Source organism: Salmo salar, chromosome ssa15 (assembly GCF_905237065.1).
Source record: "Salmo salar chromosome ssa15, Ssal_v3.1, whole genome shotgun sequence".
Lineage (NCBI taxonomy): Eukaryota > Metazoa > Chordata > Actinopteri > Salmoniformes > Salmonidae > Salmo > Salmo salar.
In genome coordinates, this window is record NC_059456.1 from 11,262,357 (window position 1) to 11,290,296 (window position 27,940).

Below are 27,940 nucleotides of genomic sequence, written 5' to 3' on the forward strand. Positions count from 1 at the left end.
ACCCCTGGTATAATGTACATTTGCTAAAGCATTATGACAACTCAGTGACACAATGGTAGGGATTAACTGAGCTGGACTTGGGTCATTGATAAGTCATTGTCTCAACTCAGCCTTATAATGCTGTGAAAGGATCCAGGAACCCAAATGATTTGGGTGGACCCCATCCTCCTTTATAAAACCAGCTTTGTTTCCAGACGGTATCAAAATTGTCAGTAAATGTTGCACCCACAGAGCTGCAATAGTCTGGTAGCCTGTTAGGGAGGGATAAAAGTCTGCTGACACGTTCAATGCCACGATTTAGGGAGGGCAGAGGGCCAGATATTATGGGATGTTTGTTGGTGTCAAGTAGAGACCCAATCAGTTCTTTAAAATCCATCTCCAGCTGTTCTGATCTGCCCTTCATAATGTCATTGAATCACACATGAACTATAATAGACTTTGATAGAGTTTCCTGATCTTGGTTTAAAACGTTTGGGAGCAGCTTAGTGATGTCCTGTACTCATGCTCCGGGATAACACAAGGTTTTTGCTCCAGGGACTGAGACGTTTCTCACCATTGAACTGCCAAATACAACGGCCCGGAGAAGAGAATGGAGAAATCCGCCCATTCCTACCCCATAACACAATTGGTTGAGCCTTTCACGGGCCCACAAGAAGCAGGATAGGGTATGCCCGCTGCTCCTTGCGATAGCTCCAGACCTCCCACAGCGGGCAGTGCTCCGTCAGATCCAGAGAGAGGGAATGGAGCCGGACTCGACAACGAAGCCGCTGCTGGAGTCAGCACCGCCGTCTCAGACACATGCAGCCCCAGCTATGAAGGCACAGGTAGATCAGGCACCAGTGCAGTGAAGCTATTCCTTATGTTAATCTGCTCTGAACCTCTTGCAGTCACTCCCGTCTGCTTAACAACATGTCGCTGCCTTTGGTTTCCACGACTTGTGACATGGGACCAGCGCAGCTTGAAACATTCTTCTTGCTGTTCTCCGTCTACTCCACTACAGGATGGAGGAGGAGCAGATGGAGAGGACTTCCTTGGCAGGCTAGTTCAGGGAAGTACAGGCCATTCAGATGGGGACAGATGGGGAACTAGTTCCAGGTAACACAGGCCATGCAGATAGGGACAGATGGGGAACTAGTTCCAGGTAACACAGACCATTCAGATAGGGACAGATGGGGAACTAGTTCCAGGTAACACAGGCCATTCAGATAGGGACAGATGGGGAACTAGTTCCAGGTAACACAGGCCATTCAGATAGGGACAGATGGGGAACTAGTTCCAGGTAACACAGGCTATTCAGATAGGAACAGATGGGGAACTAGTTCCAGGTAACACAGGCCATTCAGATAGGGACAGATAGGGAACTAGTTCCAGGTAACACAGGCCATTCAGATAGGGACAGATGACAAGGCGGGGAAACATCCATTAGGCCCGAGTGGTGTCCTACCATCCTTTCCCCGTTCGGTAGAACTGAGATTTGCTTGCTAAGCGTAGCCACTTTATTCCTGTAGTTCCCCGCTATTAAACAATTGCCACATTGGAACTCTGGATTGTCAATATTGTCCCGGACAAGAACGTAATAAACACAGCTTCTACCTCGCTGGAAACATTTTGTTAGCTATTCCAGGCGAAGTGGGCTCCAGTTCAACCTAGCCTGCTGGCTAGATGGTAGCAGGTTTTCACACAAACACACTTATGAACAAATTGAAGAGAAAACAAAGTGAAACAACATGCCGAAGCATCTGTTCAAGGTGCAGGAGCTATCGGTATTCGTGACGGGAAGTAACTACAGTTCTTCAATCTACAGAAGCAGAACCCAGAGTCCACCCTGACCTATAGTTTGGGACCTTTACCCTGCTTTCAATTTCACTTCCTCAAAAGGCTTCAGCTGTAACGGGGAAGTGTGTCTCTTAGCCTTCAGAGATGGGCAGTGAGTCAGGCATACTAACTGATCCTAGAGCTGCCTAAGACTACACACACATATGCAGTTTAGAAGAGTTAGTTATGTTTAGTATGTACAATAGTGTTTCCTCCCACACCAGTCTTTCCCTTTCAGTCATGTGATGTGTGCCTGTCTCTCAGTTCAGTTGATGGTCTTTATTGGCATGGGAAACATATGTTTACATCGCCAAAGCAAATGGAATAGATGATAAACAAAAGGGAAATAAACAAGGGAAACATTAGTAAAAATTACACTCACAAAAGTTTTAAACGAATATAGACATTTCAAGTGTTATATTATTGGCTATGTACAGTGTTGTAAGAATGTGCAAATAGTTGAAGTATGAAATGGAAAATCAATAGATAAATATAGGTTGTAATTACAATGTTTGTTCTCCACTGGTTTCCCTTTTCTCATGGCAACGGGCCACACATCATGTTGCTGTGATTGCACACTGCGGTATTTCACCTAACAGATATGGGAGTTTATTAATGTTTGAATTGTTTTTTCAAATTCTTTGTGTGATCTGTGGGAAATATGTCTCTCTAATGTGGTCATATATTTGGTAGGAGGTTAGGAAGTGCAGCTCGGTTTGTGGGCACATAGGCAGACCTGATTGTCAAGAGGAGACGGGCGATGACTGCCTCATCAATAGCAAGGCTATGGTCACTGAGTCTGTACAACGTCAAGGATTTCCTTAATTTGCTCTCCGGCACAGTGGCTATTTATTATACCTCTGTGAACTCTGTTTTGGGCCAGATAACATTCCACTTTGCTCTGGCTTTTGGTTGATTCTTTTCAGTGTGTCATAGTTTAACTTTTTGCTTTCTGGGTCTAGTTGTGTTTCTGTCCTGGGGCTCTGTGGGGTCTAAATGTATTTCTCTCCTGGGGCTCTGTGGGGTCTACTTGTGTTGCTGTCCTGGGGCTCTGTGGGGTCTAGTTGTGTTGCTGTCCTGGGGCTCTGTGGGGCCTAAATGTGTTGCTGTCCTGGGGCTCTGTGGGGCCTAAATGTGTTTCTGTCCTGGGGCTCTGTGGGGCCTAAATGTGTTGCTGTCCTGGGGCTCTGTGGGGTCTAAATGTGTTTCTGTCCTGGGGCTCTGTGGGGTCTAGTTGTGTTGCAGTCCTGGGGCTCTGTGGGGCCTAAATGTGTTTGTGAACAGATCCCCAGAACCAGTTGGTTGAGAAGACTCTTCTTTAGATTCATCTCTGTTAGTAAAGGCTTTGTGGTGGAATCCGTGAACGTCGCTTCCTTTTAGGTGGTTGCAGAATCTAACGTCTCTTTTCTGGATTTTTATAACTATAACGGGTAGAGTTCTAATTCTGCTCTGCATCTTTTGAGGTTTCTGATTTCTGACGTGCTGTTCCTTCTTTTTCCACTGTGTATTTCTGTATTGTTTTAGTGATTCACCATAGTGAAGTAGCAAGCTAAGGTTGGTTCTCTGTGTTTCATTTCTTTCAAAGGTTTTTACATTCTTCATCAAAACATTTGTCATTGTTGTTAGTTGTCTTAGGTTTTTATGCTTGAATTTAAAATGTGATATGTTAGCTGATAGGTCAAATATACTGTTCATGCTTCCAACTGCTAAATTTACACTTTCACTATTACACCTTCACGGCAGGTAGTCTAGTGGGTAGAGGGTTGGACTAGTAACCAGCAGGTAGCCTAGTGTTTAGAGCGTTGGGCCAGTAACCAGCAGGTAGCCTAGTGGTTAGAGCGTTGGGCCAGTAACCAGCAGGTAGCCTAGTGGTTAGAGCGTTGGGCTAGTAACCACCAGGTAGTCTAGTGGTTAGAGCGTTGGACTAGTAACCAGCAGGTAGCCTAGTGGTTAGAGCGTTGGACTAGTAACCAGCAGGTAGCCTAGTGGTTAGAGGCAGGAGGCCTAGTGGTTAGAGCGTTGGGCCAGTAACCAGCAGGTAGCCTAGTGGTAAGAGGCAGGAGGCCTAGTGGTTAGAGCGTTGGACTAGTAACCAGCAGGTAGCCTAGTGGTTAGAGGCAAGAGGCCTAGTGGTTAGAGCGTTGGGCCAGTAACCAGCAGGTAGCCTAGTGGGTAGAGTGTTGGGTCAGTAACCAGCAGGTAGCCTAGTGGTTAGAGTGTTGGGCCAGTAACCAGCAGGTAGCCTAGTGGTTAGAGGCAGGAGGCCTAGTGGTTAGAGCGTTGGGCCAGTAACCAGCAGGTAGCCTTCTGGTTAGAGGCAGGAGGCCTAGTGGTTAGAGTGTTGGGCCAGTAACCAAAAGGTTGCTGGATCGAATCCCTGAGCGGACTAGGTAAAAATCTGTCGTTCTGCCCCTGAACAAGGCAGTTAACCCACTTTTCCTAGTCCGTCATTGTAAATACGAATGTGTTCTTAACTGACTTGCCTAGTTAAATGAAGGTTCAATAAAAACTTTAGGTCAGTGAAAAAGTAGTCTACAGTACTACTGCCAAGAGATGAGCTATAGGTGTACCTACCATAGGAGTCCCCTCGAAGCCTACCATTGACTATGTACAGACCCAGCGTGTGACAGAGCTGCAGGAGTTGTGACCCGTTTTTGTTGGTTATGTTTCGGGGGGCATATGGGGGAGGGAACGCTGTCCCCTCCAGGCAGGTGTTTGTCCCCCTGTGTGCTGAGGGTGTCAGGTTCTTGTCCAGTTCTGGCATTTAGGTCGCCACAGACTAGTACATGTCCCTGGGCCTGGAAATGATTGATCTCCGCTCCAGGATGGAGAAGCTGTCTTCATTAACCCCTGGACATCCAGCGAAAAATCCTATCCCCATTAGCATAACAAAATTTTATATTTATCTTTTTTCAAATATAGGACTATGTTATATCGTTTTATAGATACACCTCTCCTGAATCGAACCACGTTGTCCGATTTCAAAAAGGCTTTACAGCAAAAGCAAAACATTAGATTATGTTAGAGGAGTATATCGTAAAAGTAGCCACATAGCCAATTTCCCACCAACCACATGCATCACAAATAACCAAAAAACAGCTAAATGCAGCACTAACCTTTGACAATCTTCATCAGATGACACTCCTAGGACATCTTGTTACACAATACATGCATTATTTTGTTCGATAAAGTTCATATTTATATATAAAAACAGCATTTTACATCACGCCTGACGTTGACTAACTATTATCCCTCAAATGCACCCGGTGAAACAGCGCTACAATTTACTAAATTACTATTCGAAAACATTTTTAAAATGTAATATTGTCATTTTAAGATTTATAGATGAATATCTCTTGAAAGCACCTGTAATGCCAGATTTAAAAATAACTTTACTGGGTAATCACACTTTGCGATAAAAGGGGATGCGATACTCAGAAAAATAGGCTACCGTTACGGGTCAGCGCCATCTTGGAACAATCGCATATCAAATCTACTCTTGTATACTATTGTCAATAATCCCTTACCTTTGATTATCTTCATCAGAAAGCACTTCCAGGAATCCCAGGTCCACAACAAATGTATTTTCGTTCGAAAAAGTTAATCCTTTACGTCCCAATAGCTTGTTCTTGTTAGCGTGTTCTGAAGGCTGCTCTAAAACTTCTGTCGGCCGCGGGACTCCTCTTTCGATAAAATGCTTCTTTTTTTTTTTTTTTGGTTCGTTCAAACATGTCAAACGTTGTATAACATAAATCTTTAGGGCCTTTTTCAACCAGAGCTCCAATAAGATTCAAGGGGGACGATTGCATTGTCTTTCAAAACGTTTCGAAAGGGGAGGGTAGCCAGGGGCGCCGGCGTCATAATGGTGATAATAGTATGGGGATTCTAGTGGGGGGATATAGGTAGCACACAGGAAGACATTTTTCTCTGTTGAGATCATTTCCTTTTGAATTTCTAGCCAAATGTAAAATGTTCCTGTTTTGATTAATTTAATAGAGTGAGTTAGGTCTGGTCTATACCAAATGATCATACGCCCTGAGTCCCTTCCCTGTTTCACACCTGGTAGTTTGGTGGATGGGACTACCAGCTCTCTGAAACCTAGAGGGCAACCAGTGGGTCCATCTCCTCTCTACCACCCACCTGGTAGTTTGGTGGATGGGACTACCAGCTCTCTGTAACCTAGAGGGCAACCAGTGGGTCCGTCTCCTCTATACCACCCACATGGTAGTGTGGTGGATGGGACTACCAGCTCTCTGTAACCTAGAGGGCAACCAGTGGGTCCATCTCCTCTCTACCACCCACCTGGTAGTGTGGTGGATGGGACTACCAGCTCTCTGTAACCTAGAGGGCAACCAGTGGGTCCGTCTCCTCTATACCACCCACCTGATAGTGTGGTGGATGGGACTACCAGCTCTCTGTAACCTAGAGGGCAACCAGTGGGTCTGTCTCCTCTATACCAGGTTTCTTGTAGGATGACAATGTCTGTATTTCCGATTTCTTTGATGAAGTCCAGGTTCCTGCTCTTTAGGCCAAAGGCAGAGGACCTCATGCCTGGGATATTCCAGAATGAGATTCTCTCTCGCTCGCTCGCTCACTCCTTACCTGTCTGTCTCCCTGTCAGTGAGGAGTCAGATGGGTAGAGATGATGTTCTCTGGTAGCTGTCAGTGAGGAGTCAGATGGGTAGAGATGATGTTCTCTGGTAGCTGTCAGTGAGGAGTCAGATGGGTAGAGATGATGTTCTCTGGTAGCTGTCAGTGAGGAGTCAGATGGGTAGAGATGATGTTCTCTGGTAGCTGTCAGTGAGGAGTCAGATGGGTAGAGATGATGTTCTCTGGTAGCTGTCAGTGAGGAGTCAGATGGGTAGAGATGATGTTCTCTGGTAGCTGTCAGTGAGGAGTCAGATGGGTAGAGATGATGTTCTCTGGTACCTGTCACTGAGGAGTCAGATGGGCTGGTAACAGAGAGTGGGTTTACATTTGATTGGATGGTTTGGCAACTAACAGTTATCATCAGTAATCTGACTCAGTCTGAGTGTCCTTTCCAAACGGCACCCTATTCCCTATATAGTGCACTACTTTTGACCAGAGCCCTATGGAACCCTATTCCCTATATAGTGCACTACTTTTGACCAGAGCCCTATGGAACCCTATTCCCTATATAGTGCAGTACTTTAGACCAGAGCCCTATGCAACCCTATTCCCTATATAGTGCACTACTTTAGACCAGAGCCCTATGGAACCCTATTCCCTATATAGTGCACTACTTTAGACCAGAGCCCTATGGCACCCTATTCCCTATATAGTGCGCTACTTTAGACCAGAGCCCTATGGCAGCCTATTACCTATAAATCAAATCAAATGTATTTATATAGCCCTTCTTACATCAGCTGATATCTCAAAGTGCTGTACAGAAACCCAGCCTAAAACCCCAAACAGCAAGCAATGCAGGTGTAGAAGCACGGTGGCTAGGAAAAACTCCCTAGAAAGGCCAGAACCTAGGAAGAAACCTAGAGAGGAACCAGGCTATGAGGGGTGGCCAGTCCTCTTCTGGCTGTGCCGGGTGGAGATTATAACAGAACATGGCCAAGATGTTCAAATGTTCATAAATGACCAGCATGGTCAAATAATAATAATCATAGTAGTTGTCGAGGGTGCAACAAGTCAGCACCTCAAGAGTAAGTGTCAGTTGGCTTTTTCATAGCCGATCTTTGAGAGTATCTCTACCGCTCCTGCTGTCTCTAGAGAGTTGAAAACAGCAGGTCTGGGACAGGTAGCATGTCCGGTGAATAGGTCAGGGTTTCAGCAGGTCTGGGACAGCAGGTCTGGGACAGGTAGCACGTCTGGTGAACAGGTCAGGGTTCCATAGCCGCAGGCAGAACAGTTGAAACTGGAGCAGCAGCACGGCCAGGTGGACTGGGGACAGCAAGGAGTCATCAGGCCAGGTAGTCCTGAGGCATGGTCCTAGGGCTCAGGTCCTCCGAGAGAGAATTAGAGAGAGCATACTTAAATTCACACAGGACACCGGATAAGACAAGAGAAATACTCCAGATGTAACAGACTGACCCTAGCCCCCCGACACATAAACTACAGCAGCATAAATACTGGAGGCTGAGACAGGAGGGGTCAGGAGACACTGTGGCCCCATCCGAGTATACCCCCGGACAGGGCCAAAACAGGCATGATATAACCCCACCCACTTTGCCAAAGCACAGCCCCCACACTACTATATAGTGCACTACTTTAGACCAGAGCCCTATGGCACCCTATTCAGTATGTTTGTATCCTCTGAGCCAAACACAAGTCATTTAACCAGAGACTATACCAACAGCCTGCCAAGTTACCAAGATATTTCACCAGCTTACCCCCCTCTCGCTCGCTCTCTCTCAAATACTGTTTAGAAGAGGAACCGTTTGGTACATAGCCAGTCTGTTTGTATCCTCTGACACAAACACAAGTCAATTAACCAGAGACTATACCAACAGCCTGCCAAGTTACCAGGATATTTCACCAGTTTATCTCTCTCTCTCTCGCTCTCTCTTTCGCTCTTTCGCTCTCTCCGTCTCTCTCTCGCTCTCTCCGTCTCTGTCTCTCTCTCTCTGTTTCGCTCTCTCTCTCGCTCTCTGTCTCTCGCTCGCTCTGTCCCTTTCTCTCTCTCCCTCTCTCCCTCTCTCTCTCTCTCTCTCTCTCTCTCTCTCTCTCTCTCTCGCTCTCGCTCTCGCTCTCGCTCTCGCTCTCTAATACTGTTTAGAAGAGGAACCGTTTGGTACATAGCCAGTCTGTTTGTATCCTCTGACACAAACACAAGTCAATTAACCAGAGACTATACCAACAGCCTGCCAAGTTACCAGGATATTTCACCAGTTTATCTCTCTCTCTCTCTCTCTCTCTCTCTCTCTCTCTCTCTCTCTCTCTCTCTGGCTGAGGGGACTCTCTCTCTCTCTCTCTCTCTCTCTCTCTCTCTCTCTCTCTCTCTCTCTCTGGCTGAGGGGACTCTCTCTCTCTCTCTCTCTCTCTCTCTCTCTCTGGCTGAGGGGACTCTCTCTCTCTCTCTCTCTCTCTGGCTGAGGGGACTCTCTCTGCTCAGTGGGGTCAGGCTGAGGGGACTCTCTCTGCTCAGTGGGGTCAGGCTGAGGGGACTCTCTCTGGGTGTAAACAACGTATTGATGTCTGGATGACCTTGACACACAGACGCAGGCGTGCGCTCACAGACGCGCACACACAGTTTTGTCAACACTTTTGCCAAATTGCAGTGTCTCTGTTGCACCACTGCCAGCCGTCATAGAAGTAGACTTATTCATTAGGGCTAAATCAGACCATGTTTTTAGGAATCAGACCGTCTGGGAAAGAGAGCAGAACAATCTGATTTCCTGTTGATTCAGTTCACTCTGAGGTTGGCTGAGACGTCCGTAGATTCACTCTCCAGTCCTGTTTGTTGTTTGGGAAGACACGGTGAACATCTACCTGCTCTATAAACTCTGCTGTCTCTGCAGTTCATGTATGAGCACATCTATAAGTCTCTGCTCGGTAAATCCCCGCCTCATCTCAGCTCACTGGTCACCATAGCAACACCCACCCGTAGCACGAGCTCCAGCAGGTATATCTCTCTGGTCACCCCCAAAGCCAACTCCTCCTTTGGTCGTCTCTCCTTCCAGTTCTCTGCTGCCTATGACTGGAACGAACTACAAAAATCTCTGAAGCTGGAAACGCTTATCTCCCTCACTAGCTTTACGCACCAGCTGTCAGAGCAGCTCACAGATCACTGCACCTGTACATAGCCCATCTATAGTTTAGCCCATACAACTACCTCTTCCTCTACTGTATTTATTTATTTATTTATTTATTTATTTATTTTTGCTCCTTTGCACCATATTATTTATATTTCTACTTTGCACTTTCTTCCACTACATATCTACCATTCCAGTGTTTTACTTGCTATATTGTATTTACTTTGCCACCATGGCCTTTTTTGCACCTGTACATAGCCCATCTGTAAATAGCCCATCCATCTACCTACCTCATCCCCATACTGTATTTATTTCTTTATCTTGCTCCGTTGCACCCCAGTATCTCTACTTGCACATTCATCTTCTGCAGATCTATCACTCCAGTGTTAAATTGCTATATTGTAATTACTTTGCCACCATGGCCTATTTATTGCCTTACCTCCCTTATCCTAGCTCATTTGCACATGCTGTATATATATTTCTCTACTGTATTATTGACTGTATGTTTTGTTTATTCCATGTGTAACTCTGTGTTGTTTGTGTCGAATTGCTTTGCTTTATCTTGACCAGGTCGCAGTTGTAAATGAGAACTTGTTCTCAACTGGCCTACCTGGTTAAATAAAGGTGGAATAAAACAATGAGGATGACTCAACACTATACAAGTCACCTACTACAACAACTGAAGTGACTGCAACACTTAACAAAGAGCTGCAGTTAGTTTCAGAATGGGTGAAAAGGAATAAGTTAGTCCTAAATATTTCAAAAACTAAAAGCATTGTATTTGGGACAAATTATTCACTAAACCATAAACCTCAACTAAATCTTGTAATAAATCGTGTGGAAATTGAGCAAGTTGAGGTGACTAAACTGCTTGGAGTAACCCTGGATTGTAAACTGTCCTGGTCAAAACATATTGATACAACAGTAGCTAAGATGGTGAGAAGTCTGTCTATAATAAAGCGCTGCTATATCTTCTTAACAACACTATCGACAAGGCAGGTCCTACAGGCCCTAGTTTCTACCTTCTTAACAACACTATGAACAAGGCAGGTCCTACAGGCCCTAGTCTCTACCTTCTTAACAACACTATCAACAAGGCAGGTCCTACAGGCCCTTGTTTTGTCACACCTGGACTACTGTTCAGTCGTGTGGTCAGGTGCCACAAAGAGGGACTTAGGAAAATTACAGTTGTCTCAGAACAGGGCAGCACGGCTGGCCCTTGGATGTACACAGAGAGCTAATATTAATAATATGCATGTCAATCTTCTTCTGGCTGAAAGTGGAAGACAGATTGACTTCATCACTACTTTTATTTATGAGAGGTATTTTACAGAGCTGTGAACTGTTGGCACACAGCTCAGACACCCATACATACCCCACCAAACATGCCACCAGAGGTCTCTTCACAGTCTCCAAGTCCAGAACAGACTATGGGAGGTGCACAGTACTACATAGAACCATGACTACATGGAACTCTGTTCCACATCAGGTAACTGATGCAGCAGTAGAATCAGATTTAAACAACAGGTAAAAATACACCTTATGGAACAGCAGGGACTGTGAAGAGACACACACACACAAAGGTACAGACACATGAATACGCACGCTAGCACTCTAGCACTCTCTATGTAGATTGTTCTGTTGTATGGTGGTACTAAACATTTTGTATTGTAGATATGTAGTGGTGTAATAATGTTATATGATGTACTATTTTAACTTTGTTTTATGTGTAATGTAAGTGCTTTAATGTGTTTGGACCCCAGGAAGAGTAGCTGCTGCTTTGACAGGAACTAATGGGGATCCATAATAAATCCCAGGAAGAGTAGCTGCTGCTTTGACAGGAACTTATGGGGATCCATAATAAACCCCAGGAAGAGTAGCTGCTGCCTTGACAGGAACTAATGGGGATCCATAATAAACCCCAGGAAGAGTAGCTGCTGCCTTGGCAGGAACTTATGGGGATCATAATAAACCCCAGGAAGAGTAGCTGCTGCCTTGGCAGGAACTAATGGGAATCCATAATAAACCCCAGGAAGAGTAGCTGCTGCCTTGGCAGGAACTAATGGGGATCCATAATAAACCCCAGGAAGAGTAGCTGCTGCCTTGGCAGGAACTAATGGGGATCCATAATAAATAGCAAACTGACATAGCTTAATTTTATGTGATCTAGAACAGTTCTTCTGGAGGTACTGCAGGGGAGACAGTAACCCACAAAGGTTGAGAACCACTGAACATTTGGTGGAGAGTGTCCATGACAATGGCCACGTACTGGCATTTCAGGGCAGCTGCTTTAAAGTGGTTATTGTTGCCCTGTCCACACCAGTCCTACTGTACCTCAGTCAGTCAGTCTGCTCTATGATATCTGGATGGATTACTACAGATTGAGGTCAGAGATTAGGAGGGTGCGTCCCCTTGTCTCCCCCCTCTCTCCAGCTGCTCCCCCCCCCCCCACCTCAAAGCTGACCCCCCCCCCCCCACATCTCACTGGTATGTAGACCCCTACCTTAACCACAAAACAGCAAGACTAAAGGTACTGTGGAAGCTAGGCCTGATTTGTGGGTCTGTCTGTCTAGCAGCACTAGTCTGTCTGTCTGTCTAGCAGCACTAGTCTGTCTGTCTGTCTAGCAGCACTAGTCTGTCTGTCTGTCTAGCAGCACTAGTCTGTCTGTCTGTCTAGCAGCACTAGTCTGTCTGTCTGTCTGTCTGTCTAGCAGCACTAGTCTGTCTGTCTAGCAGCACTAGTCTGTCTGTCTAGCAGCACTAGTCTGTCTGTCTAGCAGCACTAGTCTGTCTGTCTAGCAGCACTAGTCTGTCTGTCTAGCAGCACTAGTCTGTCTGTCTGTCTGTCTAGCAGCACAAGTCTGTCTGTCTGTCTGTCTAGCAGCACTAGTCTGTCTGTCTGTCTAGCAGCACTAGTCTGTCTGTCTGTCTAGCAGCACTGGTCTGTCTGTCTGTCTAGCAGCACTAGTCTGTCTGTATGTCTAGCAGCACTAGTCTGTCTGTCTAGCAGCACTAGTCTGTCTCTGTCTGTCTAGCAGCACTAGTCTGTCTCTGTCTGTCTAGCAGCACTAGTCTGTCTCTGTCTGTCTAGCAGCACTAGTCTGTCTGTATGTCTAGCAGCACTAGTCTGTCTGTATGTCTAGCAGCACTAGTCTGTATGTCTAGCAGCACTAGTCTGTCTGTATGTCTAGCAGCACTAGTCTGTCTGTATGTCTAGCAGCACTAGTCTGTATGTCTAGCAGCACTAGTCTGTCTGTATGTCTAGCAGCACTAGTCTGTCTGTATGTCTAGCAGCACTAGTCTGTCTGTATGTCTAGCAGCACTAGTCTGTCTGTATGTCTAGCAGCACTGGTCTGTCTGTCTGTCTAGCAGCACTGGTCTGTCTGTCTGTCTAGCAGCACTGGTCTGTCTGTCTGTCTAGCAGCACTAGTCTGTCTGTCTGTCTGTCTAGCAGCACTGGTCTGTCTGTCTGTCTGTCTAGCAGCACTGGTCTGTCTGTCTGTCTAGCAGCACTGGTCTGTCTGTCTGTCTAGCAGCACTAGTCTGTCTGTCTGTCTAGCAGCACTAGTCTGTCTGTCTGTCTGTCTAGCAGCACTAGTCTGTCTGTCTAGCAGCACTAGTCTGTCTGTCTAGCAGCACTAGTCTGTCTGTCTGTCTAGCAGCACTAGTCTGTCTGTCTGTCTAGCAGCACTGGTCTGTCTGTCTAGCAGCACTGGTCTGTCTGTCTGTCTAGCAGCACTAGTCTGTCTGTCTGTCTGTCTAGCAGCACTGTTCTGTCTGTCTGTCTGTCTAGCAGCACTGGTCTGTCTGTCTGTCTGTCTAGCAGCACTGGTCTGTCTGTCTGTCTAGCAGCACTGGTCTGTCTGTCTAGCAGCACTGGTCTGTCTGTCTAGCAGCACTGGTCTGTCTGTCTGTCTAGCAGCACTAGTCTGTCTGTCTGTCTGTCTAGCAGCACTGTTCTGTCTGTCTGTCTGTCTAGCAGCACTGTTCTGTCTGTCTGTCTGTCTAGCAGCACTGGTCTGTCTGTCTGTCTAGCAGCACTGGTCTGTCTGTCTGTCTGTCTAGCAGCACTGGTCTGTCTGTCTGTCTGTCTAGCAGCACTGGTCTGTCTGTCTGTCTGTCTAGCAGCACTAGTCTGTCTGTCTGTCTAGCAGCACTAGTCTGTCTGTCTGTCTAGCAGCACTAGTCTGTCTGTCTAGCAGCACTAGTCTGTCTGTCTGGCAGCACTGGTCTGTCTGTCTAGCAGCAGTAGTCTGTCTTTCTGTCTCTCTAGCAGCACTAGTCTGTCTAGCAGCACTAGTCTGTCTGTATGTCTAGCAGCACTGGTCTGTCTGTCTGTCTGTCTGTCTGTCTGTCTGTCTGTCTGTCTGTCTGTCTGTCTGTCTAGCAGCACTGGTCTGTCTGTCTGTCTGTCTAGCAGCACTGGTCTGTCTGTCTGTCTGTCTAGCAGCACTGGTCTGTCTGTCTGTCTGTCTGTCTAGCAGCACTGGTCTGTCTGTCTGTCTGTCTAGCAGCACTGGTCTGTCTGTCTGTCTGTCTAGCAGCACTAGTCTGTCTGTCTAGCAGCACTAGTCTGTCTGTCTAGCAGCACTAGTCTGTCTGTCTAGCAGCACTAGTCTGTCTGTCTAGCAGCACTGGTCTGTCTGTCTGTCTGTCTGTCTGTCTGTCTGTCTGTCTGAGGTCTGTCTGTCTGTCTGTCTAGCAGCACTGGTCTGTCTGTCTGTCTGTCTGTCTAGCAGCACTGGTCTGTCTGTCTGTCTGTCTGTCTAGCAGCACTGGTCTGTCTGTCTGTCTGTCTAGCAGCACTAGTCTGTCTGTCTGTCTAGCAGCACTAGTCTGTCTGTCTAGCAGCACTAGTCTGTCTGTCTAGCAGCACTAGTCTGTCTGTCTAGCAGCACTGGTCTGTCTGTCTGGCAGCACTGGTCTGTCTGTCTAGCAGCAGTAGTCTGTCTAGCAGCACTAGTCTGTCTGTCTGGCAGCACTAGTCTGTCTGTATGTCTAGCAGCACTTGTCTGTCTGTCTGTCTGTCTGTCTGTCTGTCTGTCTGTCTGTCTGTCTGTCTGTCTGTCTGTCTGTCTGTCTGTCTGTCTGTCTGTCTAGCAGCACTAGTCTGTCTGTCTGTCTATAGTGTTAGTATCTGGGAGACAAGCCAGAGTCATTCTTCATCTGTATCTCACCGTTAACGTGGGTACTAACAGTGTTGTCGTGGGAGCTGGCCAGCGTTGTCGTTGGAGCTGGCCAGCGTTGTCGTTGGAGCTGGCCAGTGTTGTCGTGGGAGCTGGCCAGCGTTGTCGTGGGAGCTGGCCAGCGTTGTCGTGGGAGCTGGTAGTGTGGAGGATGGATGCTTTGAATGTTAATATTATGATGCACAACTCCACCTGGAAAATACCAACCCATGTTTTGGAAAAAAAAAACACACACACACACACACACACACACACACACACACACACACACACACACACACACCTGCCTAGTTTATCTGCTTTCTTCCTCTGTTCCTAAATAGTGGCCAGGTGGGGGCCTGCAGCTTTCAACACAACCCACAAGTGATGCAGACGTGCAGCAGACCACTGTTGAGAATGCTGTGTAGCAATTATAGGGGCTAATGTTGCAACACCAACGTCTGCCTGCCTGAGGCAGCAGGTACAAACTGGTACGGCATCTGATTAGGGACAACTTCCCTTTATGATGATGATCTCTTGTGGAATACTGGACACAACCTGCAGGTATATCGACAAACCTCAGGTCACCAGTGGATTCCTGTCTGTGTAATAAAAGGTTAGCGAGTTGAGGACTGGGGAGGAGAGCCATACACTGTGTACAAAACATTAAGAACACCTTCCTAATATTTAGTTACTCCCCTTTCCCCCCCCTCAGAACAGCCTCAATTCTTCGGGGACATGGACTCTGCAAGGTGTTGAAAGCGTTTCCACAGGGATGCTGGCCCATGTTGACTCCAATGCTTCCCACAGTTGTGTCGAGTTGGCTGGATGTCCTTTTGGTGGTGAACCATTCTTGATACACTTGATAAACTGTTGAGTGTGAAAAACCCGGCAGCATTGCAGTTCTTACACAAACCGGTGCACCTGGCACCTACTACCATACCCCGTTCAACAGCACTTAAATGTTTTGTTTTGCTAATTCAACCTATGAATGGCACACACATACAATCCATGTCTCAATTGTCTCAAGACTTAAAAATCCTTCTTTAACGTGTCTCCTTCCCTTCATCTACACTGATTTGAAGTGGATTTAACAAGAGACATCAATAAGGGATCATAACTTTCACCTGTATCCACCTGGTCAGTCTATGTCATGGAAACAGTAGGTGTTCCTAATGTTTTGTCCAGTGCACCGTAGCCTGGAATCTAAACACACTCCTCTGAGCCTGAGGACTTGTGGAGCTGTAATACCAACACAGATAACAACCAGCTGTCCTCTCTCCTTCCCTTCCAGCCACAAAACATCCCTTTGTTTTATATACTATATATACTATATAACTAAAAGAAAAGGCTTATTCCTCTAATTTTGTTCACATTCCTGTTAGTGAGCATTTCTCCTTTGCCAAGATAATCCATCCACTTGACAGGTGTAAAAGACCACTAGGACAATAAAAGACCACTATAAAATGTGCAGTTTTGTCACACAACACAATGCCACAGATGTCTCAAGTTTTGAGGGAGGGTGCAATTGGCATGCTGACTGCAGGAATGTCCCCCAGAGCTGTTGCCAGAGAATTTAATGTTAATTGTTCTCCCATTAGTCGCCTCCAACATCGTTTTAGAGAATTTGGCAGACGTCCAACGGCATCACAACCACAGGCCACGTGTAACCACATCAGCCTAGGACCTCCACATCTGGCTTCTTCACCTGCGGGATCGTTTGAGACCAGCCACCTGGACAACTGATGAAACTGTGGGTTTACACAACCAAAGAAATTCTGTACAAACTGTCAGAAACATGTCTCAGGGAAGCTCATCGTCCTCACCAGGGTCTTGACCTGACTGCAGTTTGGCGTCGTAAACCGACTTCAATGGGCAAAGGGTCACCTTTGATGGCCACAGGAACACTGGAGAAGTCTACTCTTCATGGATGAATCCTGGTTTCAACTGTACCGGGCAGATGGCAGACAGCGTGTATGGCGTCGTAAAGGGTGAGCCGTTTGCTGATGTTAACATTGTGAACAGAGTGCCCCATGGTGGGGTTATGGTATGGGAAGGCATAAGCTATGGACAACCAACACAATTGCATTTTATAGATGGTAATTTGAATACACAGAGATACCGTGACGAGATCCTGAGGTCCATTGTTGTGCCATTCATCCACTACCATCACCTCATGTTTCAGCATGATAATGCACGGCCCCGTGTCGCAAGGATCTGTACACAATTCCTGGAAGCTGAAAATGTCCCAGTACTTACATGGCCTGTATACTCACCAGACATGTCACCCATTGAGCATGTTTGGGATGCTCTGGATAGACGTGTACGACAGCTTGTTCTCACCATTTGCATGAGACAAATGGTGGTCACACCAGATACTGACTGGTTTTCTGATCCACGCCCCTACTTTTTCTTTAAGGTATCTGTGACCAACATATGAATATCTGTATTCCCAGTCATGTGAAATCCATAGATTAGGGCCTAATTAATTTCTTTCAGTTGACTGATTTCCTTTTATGAACTGTGACTCTGTAAAATGTTTGTTTGCTGCTGTGTGTATATTTTTATTCAGTGTATAAATCTTTTTACTAACATTACTAGTTCAATGTGGTCAACTTGAGCTTGTATAATGTAGTAACACATACTGTCCACAATATAGAATAATCTAATATGTAAAAATAAATCAACATTTCAATTTAAGCTGATAGTTTTTGTTACACAAATTCTTGCCACAATCACATACATTTCTCACTGGTTTAACCATTTATAGAGTAAAAAAAATGCTCTTATGCACAATTTAAACTGACAGCTTTTTGGCAACATGAAATCTTATTAAAATCTGTTCATATACTGTACACCCCCAGGAAGAATGCCACATTTTTTTGTTTTTTGTGAGCACATAGATATTTTAAGGTTTCCATAAATTCATAGAATGTTTGCGAATGATCAAATTGTATCAGTCAAATACACATTTAGCAGATGTTATTGTAGTGAAATGTGTTCCTAGCTCCAACAGTAGAGTCGTATCTAACTATTCACAACAATACACACGCATCTAAAAGTAAAAGAATGGAATTAATAAATATATAAATATTAGATTGAGAAATGTTGGTGTGGCGTTGTTGCGTCTTGTTCACCATACTGTCTGTGTGGGTGGACCATTTCAGATTGTCAGTGATGTGTACGCCGAGGAACTTGAAGCTTTCCACCTTCTCCACTGTGGTCCAGCCAATGTGGATAGGGGCATGTTCCCTCTGTTGTTTCCTGAAGTCTGTGATCAGCTCCTTTTGTTTTGTTGAAGTCGAGTGAGAGGTTGTTTTCCTGGCACCACTCTCCCAGGGCCCTCACCTAGGTTTTAATAGTCACAGTGGGTACAGCATCTCCTATACACTTCCTGATGAACTCAGTCACCGTATCGGTGTATTCGTCAATGTTATTCTGAGGCTACCTGTAACATATCCCAGTCCCCGTGATCAAAACAATCTTGAAGCATGGATTCTGATTGGTCAGACAGCATAGAATGGACCTTAGCACGGGTACATACTGTTTGAGTGTCTGCCTATAGGAAGGGAGGAGCAAAATGGAGTCTTGATCAGATTTTCCAGGAGGGCGGCAGAGGGCCTTGTAGGAATTTCGAAAAGTTGTTTAACAGTGGTCCAATGTTTTTCCAGAGTGGGTACTACAGTAAATGTGTTGGTAGAACTTTGGTACCGTTTTCCTCAAATTTGCTTTGTTAAAATCCCCAGATACAGTAAATGTGGTTTTCTGTTAGCATAAAGTCCAGTGTAGTTCTTTGAGGGCAGTCGTGGTATCGGCTTGAGGGGGAATATACACGGCTATGACTATAACCGAAGACAATTCTCTTGGTAGGTAGTACGGTCAACATTTGATTGTGAGGTATTCTAGGTCAGGTGAACAAAAGGACTTGAGTTCCTGTATGTTATCACAATCACACCATGATTAGTTAATCATGAAAAATACACCACCGCCCTGCTTCTTCTCGGAGAGTCCTTTATTCCTGTCTGCACAATGTACCAAGAACCCATATGGCTGAATGGATGAGGACAGTATATCCCTAGAGAGCCATGTTTCCGTGAAACAGAGTTTGCTACATTCCCTGATGTCTCTCTGGAAGGAGATCCTCGCCCTGAGCTTGTCTACATTACTTTATTATCCAGCGACTTAACATTAGCAAGTAATAGACTCGGAAGCTATGCATGGTGTGCACGCCTCCTGAGTCGGACTAGAAGTCCACTCTGAATACCTCTTCTCCGAAAGCGGTGTTTTGGAGCAGCCTCCAGAATAATTTAGATTTCCCTGGAAACAAAGGATCAAATTCAGGAAAGTCGTATTCCTGGTGAAGGAAAAGCAGCCAACAAGTGCTCAGCATATGTGGGAACTCCTTCAAGACTGTTGGAAAAGCATTCCTCATGAAGCTGGTTGAGAGAATGCCAAGAGTGTGCAAAGCTGTCAAGGCAAAGGGTGGCTACTTTGAAGGTTCTCAAATATAAAATATATTTTGATTTAACACTTTTTTGGTTACTACATGATTCCATATGTGTTATTTCATAGTTTTGGTGTCTTCACTATTATTCTACAATGTAGAAAATAGTAAAAAATAAAGAAAAACCCTGAAATTAGTAGGTGTCCTAACTTTTGACTGGTACTGTATGTTAAACTGCAATCAAAATGTAAAGACCATTAACCTGAAGAACAGTCCCTCTCCCATGTCTCTCTAAAGGCCACAGACTGCCCCATTTTTGTCTTATGCCACAATGTTAACCTCCCAGATAAAAATGTCCACGTTGTGTGCAAATTTTAAGGTTGTTAATGATTTTCATACATCTTGGCTCGTTCAGGGTGGCGGGGTCCACTGTGCGGTCGTAGGATTTGACAAAGTTATGGCAGTGTTAGAAATGTTTATCCTTTCATAGTGCGTAGAACTCTATTTAAACAACAACCAGCTGACTGGATTAGAGCTCTATTCGAACAACAACCAGCTGACTGGATTAGAGCTCGATTTGAACAACCAGCTGACTGGATTAGAGCTCTATTTGAACAACCAGTTGACTGGATTAGAGCTCTATTTGAACAACCAGCTGACTGGATTAGAGCTCTCTTCGAACAACAACCAGCTGACTGGATTAGAACTCTATTTAAACAACAACCAGCTGACTGGATTAGAGCTCTATTTAAACAACAACCAGCTGACTGGAGTAGAGCTCTATTTGAACAACCAGCTGACTGGAGTAGAGCTCTATTTGAACAACCAGCTGACTGGATTAGAGCTCTATTTGAACAACCAGCTGACTGGATTAGAGCTCTATTTGAACAACCAGTTGACTGGATTAGAGCTCTATTTGAACAACCAGCTGACTCAAAGGCAGTTTGTCTCTCCTCTCGACTTCTTTTCTCCCCTCCCCTCATCTTCTCCAGTTGCTCTTTTGAAACAAGTTGGAAGCTACAACCATTCCCAAAACATGACAAAAGAGAACAAGCAATTTGATCCCTCTGACTGTTGGCTTCAGATAGGGAGAAACAGAATGCTGTCAGGGAGTGTTTTAGACAGGAGAGAGAGAAACCACTCAGACTGTGTTCTGCAGCACGTATGTTTACTCATCAAGCATTAAAGTTTTACTATGCAGAAATCGCTCCTCCATTTCCTGGTTGCTAGAACTCTCTAACAGTTTGCCTAATTTCAGTTGATGTGAAAAAATAATTGAGTGTCGTGTAGAGAATCAATATACCTTCTAAACCGCTGTGAAATATATTTTCCATAACCAAAAATATTGTTGTTTCAGCTGTTTGAAGCTGGGGTAACAAAACTGAAAGTAAAAGACACAAAAACAAAACCTAAGAACGGGAAGCATAGAAAAAGCACACAGAACCGATCTACCTCTTCTTAGACTGGCTTTCAATGAGAATTACAGATCTATAACTCACATTTCTAACGAGCTACATATTGCCACTTGTTGCATTTCTACACATTTTGCCACAGGGCAAAGATAGGGTAGATGGGTAGTATTAGAGAGAGGGGGTTTCTACCAGCTGATGCTACAGGTATGCACCAGATACGTGGTGAGACGGATTGACCTAAACCTTTTCAGTTTTATAGCGACTGAGCCCTCATCTCAAGCCCCTTGGTCAGGAAAGAGCTGTTAGATTAGCATGCCAGTGGAGAAGGGGGGGAGGGACCACTGTACAGCAGGGACCACTGCCATACATATAAGGGCTCACGATCATGGTGTAATTCTGGCGTTAGCATCATTAGCATGATCTGACTGCAACTTGCTGATGCAGGCTTTACCGTGTTAGCATCTACCTGCAGCTAATGCTGTTAGCATTTTATAACAGGTTATTTTCAGACGTGGTTCTTGTGTGTCATGTTAGAGGGAGGAGAGCTGAGGAGAGGGAGTTGAGGGAGGAGAGGGAGTTGAGGGAGGAGAGCTGAGGGGGGAGGAGAGCTGAGGAGAGGGGGTTGAGGGAGGAGAGCTGAGGAGAGGGGGTTGAGGGGGGAGAGCTGAGGAGAGGGGGGAGAGCTGAGGAGAGGGGGTTGAGGGGGAGAGCTGAGGAGAGGGGGTTGAGGGGGGAGAGCTGAGGAGAGGGGGTTGAGGGAGGGGAAGAGATGGATCAGTTACAGGTCTCTATGGGACTGATTTCTTCATCCCTCTCCTTCCCGCCCGCTTGTTTTTTCATACCGCACGCACCCGCTCACCCTGCTGGCTGCTAGTCCGACTCCCACCCGCTCACCCTGCTGGCTGCTAGTCCGACTCCCACCCGCTCACCCTGCTTGCTGCTAGTCCGACTCCCACCCGCTCACCCTGCTGGCTGCTAGTCCGACTCCCACCCGCTCACCCTGCTGGCTGCTAGTCCGACTCCCACGCGCTCACCCTGCAAGCTGCTAGTCCGACTCCCACCCGCTCACCCTGCTTGCTGCTAGTCCGACTCCCACCCGCTCACCCTGCTGGCTGCTAGTCCGACTCCCACCCGCTCACCCTGCTGGCTGCTAGTCCTCCTCCCATATAGCCTAGTCTACAGGCTATTACAGACAACTGCACCGTGTTCCTCCTCCCATATAGCCTAGTCTACAGGCTATTACAGACAACTGCACCGTGTTCCTCCTCCCATATAGCCTAGTCTACAGGCTATTACAGACAACTGCACCTTGTTCCTCCTCCCATATAGCCTAGTCTACAGGCTATTACAGACAACTGCACCGTGTTCCTCCTCCCATATAGCCTAGTCTACAGGCTATTACAGACAACTGCACCGTGTTCCTCCTCCCATATAGCCTAGTCTACTCTTAAATATTCTTCAAATATATTTTAATCACTGGTCTGCAACATACAGAATTATCATGTTAGTTTGTGCATAATGCTTTAATACATTAAATAACACAAACAAAGACAAATGTTCAAAATAATCTGCAGGACTAAAACATATTTTCATCCAAAAGTTGTCTCTGACCACCTCACACCTGCGAGCATCATGTCGGGGCTCGCAGGTCACGCCAGTTGCCCACGGGAATGCAGCTCTCTACAGTCAGACAAACAGTGGTTAATGAATGAATGAGGAAGGAGAGATTGAAATACGGTCTTACAGTCAAGTCTGTTTCATCACACTGAGTCATGTACTGAATGTCAGTTCCTCTCAGAGCATTTTGACATGCAGGCCTCTCCCTAGTCTCCTCCCTTGTCTCCTCCCTTGTCTCTTCTCTCAGATAAAATGTCTCGTTTCTGCCTGCAGCTTCTGGGACACCAACTGCTGCTCCTATTAACATGAGAAAGGCCTGTACAGTTGAAGTGGGAAGTTTACATACACCTTAGCCAAATACATTTATACTCAGTTTTTCACACTTCCTGACATTTAATCCCAGTAAAAATTCCCTGTTTTAGGTCAGTTAGGATCACCACTTCATTTTAAAAATGTGAAATATCAGAATAATAGTAGAGAGAATGATTTATTTCAGCTTAAATTTCTTTCATCACATTCCCAGTGGTTCAGAAGTTTACATACACTCAATTAGTATTTGGTAGCATTGCCTTTAAATTGTTTAACTTGGGTCAAACGTTTCTTCGACAAGCTTCCCACAATAAGTTGGGTGAATTTTGGCCCATTCCTCCTGACAGAGCTGGTGTAACTGAGTCAGGTTTGTAGGCCTCCTTGCTCGCACACGCTTTTTCAGTTCTGCCCACAAATTTCCATAGGATTGAGGTTAGGGCTTTGTGATGTCCACTCCAATACCTTGACTTTGTTGTCCTTAAGGCACTTTGCCACAACATTGGAAGTATGTTTGGCGTCATTGTCCATTTGGAAGAACCATTTGCGACCAAGCTTTAACTTCCTGACTGATGTTTTGAGATGTTGCCTCAATATATCCACATAATTTTCCTTTCTCATGATGCCATCTATTTTGTGAAGTGCACCAGTCCCTCCTGCAGCAAAGCACCCCCACAACATGATGCTGCCACCTCCGTGCTTCACGGTTGCGATGGTGTTCTTCGGCTTGCAAGCTTCCCCCTTTTTCCTCCAAACATAACGATGGTCATTATGGCCAAACAATTATATTTTTGTTTCATCAGACCAGAGGACATTTCTCCAAAAAATACAATCTTTGTCCCCATGTGCAGTTGCAAACTGTAGTTTGACTTTTCCATGGCAGTTTTGGAGCAGTGGCTTCTTCCTTGCTGAGCGGCCTTTCAGGTTATGTCGATATAGGACTTGTTTTACTGTGGATATAGATACTTTTGTACCTGTTTCCTCCAGCATCATCACAAGGTCCTCTGCTGTTGTTCTGGGATTGATTTGCACTTTTTGCAGCAAAGTACGTCATCTCTAGGAAACAGAACACACCTCCTTCCTGAGCGGTATGATGGCTGTGTGGTCCCATGGTGTTTATACTTGTGTACTATTGTTTGTACAGATGAACGTGGTACCTTCAGGCGTTTGGAAATTGCTCCCAAGGATGAACCAGACTTGTGGAGGTCTATGGCATGTAAAGCCATAACACACATTTCTCCAGCAGCAGATTGTGATGTCAAAAGCCGCACTGAAGTCTAACAGAACAGCTCCCACAATATTTGTGTTAGTATTTTCGCTCAGCCAATCAGTAATTTTTGTAAGTGTTATACGTGTTGCATGACCTTCCCTATCAGTGTGGTGATAAATCTGTTGTTCATTTGTTAACCCTGAAATAGCATTGAATCTGGTGACACTATAACTGAGACTATAGCTGAGCTGAGACTATAGCTGAGCTGAGACTATAGCTGAGCTGAGACTATAGCTGAGCTGAGACTATAGCTGAGACTATAGCTGAGACTATAGCTGAGACTATAGCTGAGACTATAGCTGAGACTATAGCTGAGCTGAGACTATAGCTGAGACTATAGCTGAGCTGAGACTATAGCTGAGCTGAGACTATAGCTGAGCTGAGACTATAGCTGAGACTATAGCTGAGACTATAGCTGAGACTACAGCTGAGACGAGACTATAGCTGAGACGAGACTATAGCTGAGACGAGACTATAGCTGAGCTGAGACTATAGCTGAGCTGAGACTATAACTGAGCTGAGACTATAACTGAGCTGAGACTATAACTGAGCTGAGACTATAGCTGAGCTGAGACTATAGCTGAGCCTATAGCTGAGACTATAGCTGAGACTATAGCTGAGACTATAGCTGAGACTGTATCTGAGACTATATCTGAGACTGTATCTGAGACTATAGCTGAGACTATAACTGAGACTACAACTGAGCTGAGACTATAACTGAGCTGAGACTATAGCTGAGCTGAGACTATAGCTGAGCTGAGACTATAGCTGAGCTGAGACTAGCTGAGACTATAGCTGAGACTATAGCTGAGACTAATTTCATGGTGAACAGTATGTTTCTATCTGTTCTAACTCTGTGACCGTCTCCTCTCCCCTTGTCCTGCAGTGGTCAGTTTGCGGTGGTAAAGAAATGTCGTGAGCGTAGCTCTGGCCTGGAGTATGCCGCTAAGTTCATCCGTAGGCGACGGAGCAAGTCGAGCCGGCGTGGCGTGACCCGGGAAGACATCGAGAGGGAGGTCAGCATTCTGAAGGAGATTCAACACCCTAACACCATCACGCTGCACGACGTGTTCGAGAACAAGACTGATGTCATCCTCATACTAGAACTGTGAGTACCCCGACCCCCTGACCCCCCCTGAACCCCCCGACCCCCCCCCCTGACCCCGCTGACGCCCCGGCCCCCCCTGACGGCCCGACGCCCTGTTATGGTTGGGGTATGTTTGGGGCTGCTTTAACCTGGACTCTCTGGCTTGAAGACTCCATGACAGGTTAAAGCTAAGCACTGTGAACCTGCATTGACTACATAGTAAATGTTACCACATCAGTCCCACTACAATAAGCTGTGCCAAAGACCAATGGAAGGTGGTGTTTCTACCAGGGCTTCAACCAAGAGAATCCTCTTGAGAAAATGTGAATGTGTAACGTGTTATCTTTAACACTGTTATCCGAGCAGACGGTATTTCAGACACATAATGCACTCAAGACCAACTGAAGTCTTATCAGAAAAGTGTTTCGTCGTTTTCTCAGCTTTTCATTTCCTTAAAACCGGTCAATCTGATGGCATTGGACATTTTACACAGGACCAATCTTTCCAGTGTTTTGGAGTTATTGCGTTTTTCTCCCCGGTCCCTAAATGAAACCAACAACTTTACCGGTGGTAACTAGATTATTAATGCTCATTCTATCCATGTAAGACTCCTTGAGTATCCCAAATAATAACGGGATATTGGTGTGCATATAAAGGTGCTCAGTGAAATTCGAATAACTTTGTTGTCCTTGATCATTCATTTTAAGTTTGTCCTGAAAATCTGTTGTTTCGTCAGTATTTTATGTTTTAAAATATGCTTTCCCTGTGGCTCAGTTGGTAGAGCATGGTGTGTGCAACGCCAGGGTTGTGGGTTCGATTCCCACGGGGGGCCAGTACAAAAAAAAAAATGCATGAAATGTATGTATACACTACTGTAAGTCGCTCTGGATAAGAGCGTCTGCTAAATGACTAAAATGTAAATGTAAAAATGTATCTTTGTATAGCCTCTTACATCTAGACGTTCCGCTAGCGGAACACCTGCTCCAATATCCAATGATAGGCGTGGCGCGAATTACAAATTCCTCAAAAATACTAAAACTTCCATTTTTCAAACATATGACTATTTCACAGCATTTTAAAGACAAGACTCTCCTTTATCTAACCACACTGTCCGATTTCAAAAAGGCTTTACAGCGAAAGCAAAACATTAGATTATGTCAGCAGAGTACCAAGCCAGAAATAATCAGACACCCATTTTTCAAGCTAGCATATAATGTCACAAAAACCCAGAAGACAGCTAAATGCAGCACTAACCTTTGATGATCTTCATCAGATGACACACCTAGGACATTATGTTATACAATACATGCATGTTTTGTTCAATCAAGTTCATATTTGTATCAAAAAACAGCTTTTTACATTAGCATGTGATGTTCAGAACTAGCATACCCCCCGCAAACTTCCGGAGGAATTTGCTAATAATTTACTAAATTACTCACGATAAACGTTCACAAAAAGCATAACAATTATTTTAAGAATTATAGATACAGAACTCCTCTATGCACTCGATATGTCCGATTTTAAAATAGCTTTTTGGTGAAAGCACATTTTGCAATATTCTAAGTACATAGCCAAGCCATCACGGGCTAGCTATTTAGACAGCCGGCAAGTTTAGCACTCACCAATATCAGATTTACTATTATAAAAGTTTGATTACCTTTTGTTGTCTTCGTCAGAATGCACTCCCAGGACTGCCACTTCAATAACAAATGTTGGTTTGGTCCAAAATAATCCATCGTTATATCCGAATAGCGGCGTTTTGTTCGTGCGTCCCAGACACTATCCGAAATGGTAAATAAGGGTCGCGCGCATGGCGCAATTCGTGACAAAAAAATTCTAAATATTCCATTACCGTACTTCGAAGCATGTCAACCGCTGTTTAAAATCAATTTTTATGCAATTTTTCTCATAGAAAAGCGATAATATTCCGACCGGGAATCTCCTTTTCGGCAAACAGAGGAAAAAATCACAAAGACGGGGGCGGCCAGGTCACGCGCCTAAGCCCACAGTCCCTTGATCGGCCACTTGAGAAAGGCGATAATGTGTTTCAGCCTGGGGCTGGGATGACGACATTCAGGTTTTTCCCGGGCTCTGAGCACCCATGGACGACGTAGGAAGTGTCACATTAGAGCAGAGATCCTTTGTAAAAGATAGAGATGGCAAAGAAGTTCCAGAAATGGTCAGACAGGCCACTTCCTGTAAAGGAATCTCTCAGGTTTTGACCTGCCATTTGAGTTCTGTTATACTCACAGACACCATTCAAACAGTTTTAGAAACTTTAGGGTGTTTTCTATCCATATATAATAAGTATATGCATATTCTAGTTACTGGGTAGGATTAGTAACCAGATTAAATCGGGTACGGTTTTTATCCAGCCGTGAAAATACTGCCCCCTAGCCATAAGAGGTTAAACTACACCTAATATAGAATAGAAGAGGCCTTTGAATTTCTTTGAATTCAATTCTATTTCCTTTCATTCAAGTTAGAATTGCAATTCTGTATCCTGTTTGCTACTTCAAGATTTTAATTGGAATTGATGAGGCATTTTATATTTTGAATTGAGCACTACCCTGTTTTATACAGCCTGACAGTCCCTCTGTCAATCACCACATTCTTATTGGCAGACTCAACAGCCTTGGTTTCTCAAATGACTGCCTCGCCTGGTTCACCAACTACTTCTCAGACAGAGTTCAGTGTGTCAAATCGGAGGGCCTGTTGTCCGGACCTCTGGCAGTCTCTATGGGGGTGCCACAGGGTTCAATTCTCAGGCCGACTCTTTTCTCTGTATACATCAATGATGTCGCTCTTGCTGCTGGTGATTCTCTGATCCACCTCTACGCAGACGACACCATTCTGTATACTTCTGGCCCTTCTTTGGACATTGTTATCAACCCTCCAGACGAGCTTCAATGCCATACAACTCTCCTTCCGTGGCCTCCAACTGCTCCTAAATACAAGTAAAACTAAATGCATGCTCTTCAATCGATCACTGCCTGCACCTGCCCGCCCGTCCAGCATCACTACTCTGGACGGTTCTGACTTAGAATATGTGGACAACTACAAATACCTAGGTGTCTGGTTAGACTGTAAACTCTCCTTC

At 45.3% G+C, this 27,940-nt stretch overlaps 1 protein-coding gene across 6 annotated transcripts in view; it reads left to right on the forward strand.

Moving 5' to 3' along the window:
- dapk1 (death-associated protein kinase 1) overlaps positions 1-27,940 on the forward strand; it is a 169,185-nt gene that overhangs the window by 47,902 nt on the left and 93,343 nt on the right. For 4 of the 6 annotated variants that reach the window (XM_045695457.1, XM_045695458.1, XM_045695459.1 and 1 more), the window contains one exon: positions 24,640-24,861. In XM_045695457.1, coding sequence (XP_045551413.1) covers positions 24,640-24,861 — 222 coding nt within the window. Of the gene's footprint in view, positions 1-24,635; positions 24,862-27,940 lie in introns of those variants that run through there. The other 2 variants (XM_045695460.1, XM_014143566.2) reach the window with 2 other exon arrangements.